The sequence below is a fragment of the Neoarius graeffei genome, chromosome 6, assembly GCF_027579695.1.
Source record: "Neoarius graeffei isolate fNeoGra1 chromosome 6, fNeoGra1.pri, whole genome shotgun sequence".
Lineage (NCBI taxonomy): Eukaryota > Metazoa > Chordata > Actinopteri > Siluriformes > Ariidae > Neoarius > Neoarius graeffei.
Genome location: NC_083574.1, coordinates 44180165 through 44189150, shown reverse-complemented (window position 1 = coordinate 44189150; position 8986 = coordinate 44180165). Strand labels below are relative to the sequence as shown.

At 39.7% G+C, this 8986-nt stretch overlaps 1 protein-coding gene across 5 annotated transcripts in view; it reads right to left on the bottom strand.

Moving 5' to 3' along the window:
- Positions 1-1994: 1994 nt before the first annotated feature.
- Positions 1995-8986, bottom strand: part of tspan9a (tetraspanin 9a) — a 536473-nt gene continuing 529481 nt past the window's right edge. For all 5 annotated transcript variants that reach the window (XM_060923692.1, XM_060923691.1, XM_060923693.1 and 2 more), the window contains one exon: positions 1995-5586. In XM_060923692.1, coding sequence (XP_060779675.1) covers positions 5515-5586 — 72 coding nt within the window. In that variant the 3' untranslated portion in view covers positions 1995-5514. The remainder of the gene's footprint in view (positions 5587-8986) is intronic.

Below are 8986 nucleotides of genomic sequence, written 5' to 3'. Positions count from 1 at the left end.
AGTGCACAAGAATCACCATCCTTCTGAACAAGAAAATAAGTTGACTTCTTGGGTCAAAACAATAACTTTATTGGGGTCTGATATCAATGAGGCCCTGAGATCCTAAAAGGTTGCTGAGTGACAGCAGAACTAGATTTGTACATGTGTGACATTGCCATCAGGACCCATTGAACTTTTGTTTTTGTCTGTAAAGTATCCCATCTCCAGCCTTTGCCCTTCAGGGGTATGCATCATGGGCCTTTTTGGTAATGGGTGCATCCCATGAGATGGGTGCGAGGTACTCCGATGCCTATTAGAAGTCTATGGGCAAAATTGTCCTTGCCTAAAGCTGTGTGAAGCAAGCAGTGATATTATGGGATTTTGGACTGTGGAACCAGGTCACAGTCACTTAAAAGTACCACATAGATGGTATTTTTGGCTTTTGACCATGCTGGTTTTATGATTCCTGTTTGTGGATTGGAGCCAAATTGTTGATTTGCACATGTCTGGCAGAGCAGCTTACCCACACCTGGTGAATGATAGATAATAAGACAAGCAAAGGTAATGATGGAAAGCTGACTTGAAGCTAATCTCAAAGTAGGCAACATGGGGTTCTGTAATGTTCTACAAAAACACTTGTAAAATAAGGTAGATACAATGAGATGAGGCTGTTCTCAGCTTTGGAACACAGGAAACCTATCACTCTAACCACAATTACAAGCTGCCATTCAGATTGCTCCATATGGTGTACATGTGACCTGATACGTATGAGGTGAAAAGAAGGAAGGGGAAGATGGCTAACTGACAAATTGGAAATATGACACAACGCATCACTTAATAGCTTTGTTGAAAGGTTTTGGCATGCTCACATTTGGTTAAGATAGAATCACATTTAAAGGTAGACTACCTTTCAGATTTTTCAAGTTTAGGTCATAAAAAGAATTTTCCCTGACACCCAATTATTTTTGTTTAGTGGACCGAAAGCTACTGAATTCAAATCACATACTTCCAATTTTATTAGTTTCATTAAAACTAAATAAAAATAGAACAATTAATGAATTTAGGGGCGGCATGGTGGTGTAGTGGTTAGCACTGTCGCCTCACAGCATGAAGGTCCTTGGTTCAAGCCCAGCGGCTGACAAGGGCCTTTCTGTGTGGAGTTTGCATGTTCTCCCCGTGTCTGCGTGGGTTTCCTCCGGGTGCTCCGGTTTCCCCCACAGTCCAAAGACATGCAGGTTAGGCTAATTGGTGGCTCTAAATTGACCGTAGGTGTGAATGTGTATGAATGGTTGTTTGTCTCTATGTGTCAGCCCTGCGATGACCTGGCGACTTGTCTCCTGTTTCAAATTTGTATCCCACAATGCTTTGCACAAATGGGGAAAGCCCACCACGTCATGCATCACATGGTGGGCTTTCCCCATTTGTGCAAAGCATTGTGGGATACAAATTTGAAACAGGAGAGGGAAATGGAGGATGTGAGTGTGCGAATGAAATGTGAAAGACCGACTACGGTAACGGAAAGCGAGAAGAAATTATATGTTGCGAAGGAAAGGAAACGCAGGACCAAACTAATAAATATCGGCAGTCAGCGAGCACCTCGGTGTGATCATCTGTTTGTTTAGCGACAGAATGATGTAACTGTCAGTGTACGGTCAAGGTAAACCTGTAGATGGCATGAATGCAACACTATGGATGCCAGCTGCTGTAAAACCCAAAAGAAGAAGAAGGTGGTAAACCTGCGCACACGGACTTCCTCTGTTTGCGTGACTGTGCGAGGCGAGCAATTTCACGCACATTATTTGGCCGGGAATCCCCTCAAATTAAATATCTTCCCAGCCACAGAATGGCCTGTTTATTTATTTATATATATATATTTTTTCGATATTACAGAAATAAACATATATCACAATGACCAAATTTCAGAGGGAACTAAATTTCACCGATTTTATGAAATCGAAAGGTTGTCTAGCTTTAAGGATTAGTCATTAAAATTAAATGACCATGTCATGACAGAATTTTGCGACACACTCTCCTTTATTTAAAAAATACTAGGATTTAAAGAATGACATTTAGTGCACCACCTAACATAGATATTTATATAGTGCTTTACATGTAGCAAAAACTCCACAGGACAAAACTGGGTTGGCATGAAATTAGAAGTGCCAAGACACCATGACATTAAACACCTCACTCAGAAGCTTAAACTTCAACTCTGATACATAGCCTAGCGCTGGGTCAGGACATTAATACAAAAATATAGATATGGCAGAAATGAGTTGTCCAAATCCCTTATTTCTAACCAAATTAGTTATTTACTGGCAGTGCTTCAAAGAAAGAGTGGAACATGTGGATATAACGATTATTTAGAACTGCTGATATAATGCTTCTTCGCACATATGTAGACAAACAGCAACATGGACAAAACAGAGTTACCTAATGCTCTCAAAATGACAAGTTAAAAAAAAGCTAATAGAAATAAAACAGAGAAAATTATATAAAATTAGTTTCATTGGCATTTGAGAAAATGATTTACCAAAATGTACAATCAGAAAAGCCAAACTTTTTGTGTAGTCTGTCTTTGTGTTCGGCCAGTAATAATCAGAATGAGCAGAGATGATGAACTAACTACATACTGAGCTTAGCACAGTGTGAAGAACAGCTCAAGAACAGTAAAGAGACATCTTTTAGAAAAGATTACAATGGGTTTATTGGCTTCAAATCATATTGTACACTCATATATGCCAAACTATAAAATATGGTCACTTGCCAACACTTTTTGAATGTGCAGCAAGTATTAGTCCATCATAAATATGTCCCAATGCGAAAACCAAACAGAAATTCATTCTGTGGACTTGACATTAAGGAAATTGAACTGATGCCTTTCCGAAAAAAAAAAAAATTATGCCAATTGTTCTTCACATAGTGCTGAACTCAGATTTAAAGAAAACTAATATAGGACAGAATACAATAATGAAAATCACATATGGAATAAAAACAGAAAAATGACAACCAATATACAAAAAAATGCAAGAATGCAAAAAAAAAAGAGATAACCCTTGCTTTAAAGTAACAGATTTTGTTTCCCCTTGTGCAGTTAGATATTACAGAAAGCTTTTCTGATACTTTGTAGCAAACCAAAGATAAAGATAAGCAACATCATGTCATTAAACACATGCATCATATTCCATAGTTATAACTGAGATGATATGTAGGAAAAACACTGAGTGTGGGATGGCAGTAAAGGATAAATTTAATTATTAAAAATTCAAGATGTAGATTTAGAAAATTTAAACCTCTTGTGGCCACAAAGTTTAATTCATTTTTGCATGATGTCATACCTCATTACAAGTGACGTTAATAATCTGACTGCAGTCTATTTTGTGTTTATGACAACAACAGGTCCACTACTGTGGAGGTAAAATTACAGTAAGAGCTGATATATATCCTAACTCCTTCACAATCAACATCAGGGGACAACAGCTATCCACCATGTAAAAGATTGAGCACGTTAACAGTTCAGTTTTTATTATGAAGCATAAAAACACAAATTCCAAGTAATGTTTTTCATAAAACTATGACTTGAGGCCAAAGGAACCTTGTGACACAGCTCCTCTTTGCGTCTGTTAGTGCAGCTTTTACTTTGCAGCGATTTCAGCTCCATGCTAATCCCGATCAGCCCTGATATCCACCAGGTGTTAGCAAGCAGGAGTTATTGTGTTAGAGTTAATCTTTCTCCTCACATCCTTAACCGCTTAAGAACCTCAAACAACATCTCACATAGCAGCAATGCATAGTGACAGCGGTTCTATACCCATCCCAAGCAGAATACAAATTTTGTCCATTTTTCTGCATATCGAGGATGAAAATTTGAACTGCTGACCACCTCTGGTCCCTGATTGTATAAAACCAATTTTCCCAACTAAAGTAAACAGCAGTACTATGTCTCAACTGATGCCCGATTAGATGAGTGGTGTTTTGGTTGTCCCCCCCCTTTTTTTTTCCCTCAGCACAACCTGTACTATTTCCAAGTTTGAACACTTTAGGAAAGGGCATGCTATCTGAGTTCTGGGCTGGATAAGAGAGGACCCTTTTCTTGCCAGAATGTCAGACAGCAATTGCAGTCTGGACAAAATAATGGATGCTCTTTTGGACAGCAATTAAACCCTACAAAACCTTAAGTTAAAAGCGCTGTCTTGGATCTTTCACTCTTCTCTAAGGAAAAGCAGGTAGAGATGACAGAACAGATATAGTTGCTAGATCTGTATCTGAATTAAAGGTATGAATACAAAACCAGCTCATCTAACAGGAATGTCAGTTGAAATCAAAACTATTATAACCTCTGTGGCACATCCTAGCCTTGAAAATGCTTGGAAAAAAAAGATGAGAAAGAAGGGGAAAAGTTTTGACGAAGGGTTCAGGTATACAGAAACAAGAAGAATGTATGACCCTTGTCCTTTAATAGTCAATGGTGTAGGGAGACTGCTTTCTTAGCTTCAGTAACATGCCTCTTTGCACACTTTTCATAGCTCTGAATGTGGAGTCGGCATGCGAAAGATGGATCAACCTTCACCTATTTGCGACTTTTGACTATTATTACAACTAGGAAAAAAACCTATAATGCACTGTCTCTAAAACGTGAAAATATTATTACTACACACATTGCTGTTTATCTGAACTTAGACAGGCCATTATGACTGTGTATCAGGGTATTTCAACACGGGGGGGAATGACAGACGGACATCTGCAGTATTCTGACGTCCTGATCTAACGCTCGATCCACACTTGAATTTTTCAACTTACGGTACATTCTTTTCTAATCATTCAGTATAAATCTGTGTTTATGAGTAATTAGAACTCACAAAGCCCCTCTCTGACCATCCACAGCAACCCAGAGTCCTACTCAGCTAACTCAGGAAACACTTCACTCCTCTGATGCATAAAGATGAGAATTACAGGACTGGGGTACAAAAAGAGAGAAAGAAAAAAAACCCCACAAAAAACACAAATAATCGTCCATTAAAATGATACCGGTTTCCACCTAGCAGAAAACTGTAGAGGCCAGGATTAAACCTTTTTGCATTTTCACTGTCGAGGGAATTTGAACATGTGAATAACAGCTAAAAAGCACACCACCCAAAGGATGGCATGGTTAGTCATCTATAACTTCTTTCCTTGTAAGATAGGAATTATACATTAGTAGAGCAATGCAGTTTATTGTTGTCATGATATTCTCCTTCCTGCGATTGTTAGTCCAAGCATACAAAAAAAAAAAAAAGTGTAGTGAAAGAGAAACAGCCAGTATGGGCTTTATTGGCCAAAGAGTTTGAACTCCTTCCTTTCTGTCTCTCTTTCTCTTTGGCAGATGAGTGGTGTCATGAGAGAGAAGAGAAAAGAAGAAGAAAAGGAGCGCATGGCTGATGTCTGTACAGAGTAGTTTGGGGGAGAACAAGAGATAAGGTTAGGAGATGTGGGGGATGTTAAGGAGCTTTTCTTCCAGAATCAGTCCCATAAGCCTCTGTCTGTACTGGAGCCTGGCTAGGCATTGTACTTCTTCCCTGTTCTGTGGATCTGATGAAACAACGTCATGGAAAAAGCCATACCCAGGAGCTGTGAAAGAAATAAGAGATGCAGAAGATGAGGAGTGAGATACAGGTAGTCAACACACACCTCAAACAGCCCCACACACATACAGCTCAAACCCAGTCAGCACATGGATCAAACACGTGTAGTTCAACATACTCGGCTCAAACACAGTCAGCACGTAGTTCCAATACAGTAAACACACAGTTCATACACACACAAATCAATCATGGATGGCACACAGCTCAAACACACAAATGCTGCTGAACACTGTCCTTTGAATATACACTACCATTCAAAAGTTTGGGGTCACCCAGACAATTTTGTGTTTTCCATGAAAAGTCACACTTTTATTTCCCACCATAAGTTGTAAAATGAATAGAAAATAGAGTCAAGACATTTTTCTGGCCATTTTGAGCGTTTAATCGACCCCACAAATGTGATGCTCCAGAAACTCAATCTGCTCAAAGGAAGGTCAGTTTTATAGCTTCTCCAAAGAGCTAAACTGTTTTCAGCTGTGCTAACATGATTGTACAAGGGTTTTCTAATCATCCATTAGCCTTCTGAGGCAATGAGCAAACACATTGTACCATTAGAACACTGGAGTGAGAGTTGCTGGAAATGGGCCTCTATACACCTATGGAGATATTGCACCAAAAACCACACATTTGCAGCTAGAATAGTCATTTACCACATTAGCAATGTATACAGTGTATTTCTGATTAGTTTAAAGTGATCTTCATTGAAAAGAACAGTGCTTTTCTTTCAGAAATAAGGAAATTTCAAAGTGACCCCAAACTTTTGAACGGTAGTGTAAGTTTTATAAAATATGGAATAAAACAAGGCGCTGATATGAGACTTTGTAAATACACCTTGTCTAAGTCACAAGGGACTAAACTGGTGTTCCCTCACATTAGTGTTTTGTATTCATGCTATTTTCCTGCCCTTAGATAAAGTAATGTGTGCGGTAGGGAAGCATTATACCAATCAGGGAAAAATCGAGATGCACTATGAACATGCAGCTTCTTTGAAGTTTCCATTTCAAACCGTCCTGCATTCACACATCAAACAAAATCTACAGTCTTCTAGCAGCCATTATCTTAAAGTAGGAGTGTGTGTGTTTTATTATATTTCATTCACTGTTTCATTCTGCATCTTATAAGCAAATATTTTCTGTGCATAATTTTATTTGATTTTAATCGAAAGTATATATATGACAAATTCTCAACCGGTATCTCAATAAACTACCATGAAAAAAAAGCAGCAAGATATGGTCATGTTTCCTTTTTATCAGATTTAGCACATTATGTTGTTAAATCTATTTTTAGTGCTTCTAGAAGAACTGAACTGAAGCTAGATGTATTCCCTCCGAAGCCACACCAGTGAAACCTGTCTAGCCAGAGTGCAAAAAGTCAGTATGATTGACATGTAAGCAGAGATGCTGCTGTATCCTGTTTGGTTGGGTGTTGGTGGTCCACATCATTTATATTTTCTGCTATTCACCATGCCTGAGTGATATGGACATTTCAGCTCTGAGTAAATGTATCATTGACAGCTGCCAAAATATGGGGCAATTGAACCAAACATTAAAAGTGTTTAACAGGTCAAGTACACTGCATCAATTCTTCAATGTTTGGTGATACTGTGTTAAACGTGGTACTACGACAAGGATGGCGGTGTCAAGTTGTTTGTATACGATGTGATTACTGAGTGTATAATTTATGATTACCGAATGTATAAAAATCAGATTACTGAGTGAATAAAAAGTATTTATTGAGTATACAACATGCAGTTACTGAGTGTATAAGATGTGATTACTGAGCCTACATCATTGAATGCACAAGATGTGATTACTGAATGCACAAGTTATTATTGAGCCTACAAGATATTATAGAATATATAAGATGTGATTATTGAGCATATATGTGATTACTGAATGCATAAATTGTGATTATTGAGGGTATATTACTGAATGTATGCATAAGATGTGATTATTGCATGTGTAAGATGTGATTATTGAATGCATAAGATGTGATTTTTTCGGAAGAACGCCAAGACTGAAAGCTTTCTTTTTTTCTCCTCCTGCATAAAGACCACAAGCGGAGGCCATCCACACTGGATCTGCTTTAATATCAATAGATTCTTGATTAAGGTACATGAATCCTTTCATCATGGCACACCTTCAGCTTGTTCAGTGTGCTGAGTGCAGAATGTTTAGTCATTCTTCCTCCGTCGCTAGTGACAGCTTTATTTGTGATAAGTGCAAATTAGTTAGCTCTCTGATGGAGAAGACTGCAGCTTTGGAGGTGCATATCCAGGCTTTAGAGAGGGCTAGTGAGAATAAGAACAGTGTAGTTTCTGTAGGGGAAAGTCTGGATGCCCTAGGTGGAGTTAGTAATCCCCCAACTCCGGCATTAGAGCTCTCACAGCGGGGCGAATGGGTGACAACTTGGCGTCATAAGCGTAGAGCCAAAGCTACCACTGCGGCTTGCCCATGGGAGCACCACTTTTCTCCGCTTCACGTGTCGAACAGGTTTGCCCTCTTCAGTGATGCACCCACTGAGAAACCTGAAAGAGCTCTGGTTATAGGGGACTCCATCATGTGGCACGCGAAATTAGCTAGGCCTTTAGGGGCACCAGCAGCTTTAGTCAGGTGTATACTGGGAGCCAGGGCACTGGACATAGCAGGTAATCTTAGGGTCCTAGGCATGCACAGGTTCTCAAAGATAGTTATCCATGTAGGAGCTAATGATATACGTCTTCTTCCTCTGCTGAGAAACCTGAAAGAGCTCTGGTTATAGGGGACTCCATCATGTGGCACGCGAAATTAGCTAGGCCTTTAGGGGCACCAGCAGCTTTAGTCAGGTGTATACTGGGAGCCAGGGCGCCGGACATAGCAGGTAATCTTAGGGTCCTAGGCATGCACAGGTTCTCAAAGATAGTTATCCATGTAGGAGCTAATGATGTACGCCTTCATCAGTCTGAGGTTACTAAGAGTAACTTTGTAGAGGTGTTTAAATTAGCAAAGGCAATGTACGATGCTGTAGTATGGTGTGGCGATATAGCTTACAGCAGGTTATGGTTGCTGAACTGCTGGTTGTCCAGGTGGTGCTCTGAAAACAGTGTGGGCTTTATAGATAATTGGACTAATTTTGAGGGCACTGCTGGCCTGTTAGGGCGGGATGGTATCCATCCCACTCAGGAAGGTGCTGCTCTCATTTCGTGCAGCATAGGTCATAGTCTCAGAACAGGTCTAGTTAACTTCTGACAATCCAGAGCCAAGGCCAGGGAGCAGACGAACAGGCTAAACCAACTGTCTGCTAGCTGCATAGAGTCGTCATTCAGGTTCCACCATATCGAGACTGTGTCTGTTCCCCGAGCTCAACAAAAAGTAGAAATACTCAGAGTTTGTGTTCCAGTAACCTCA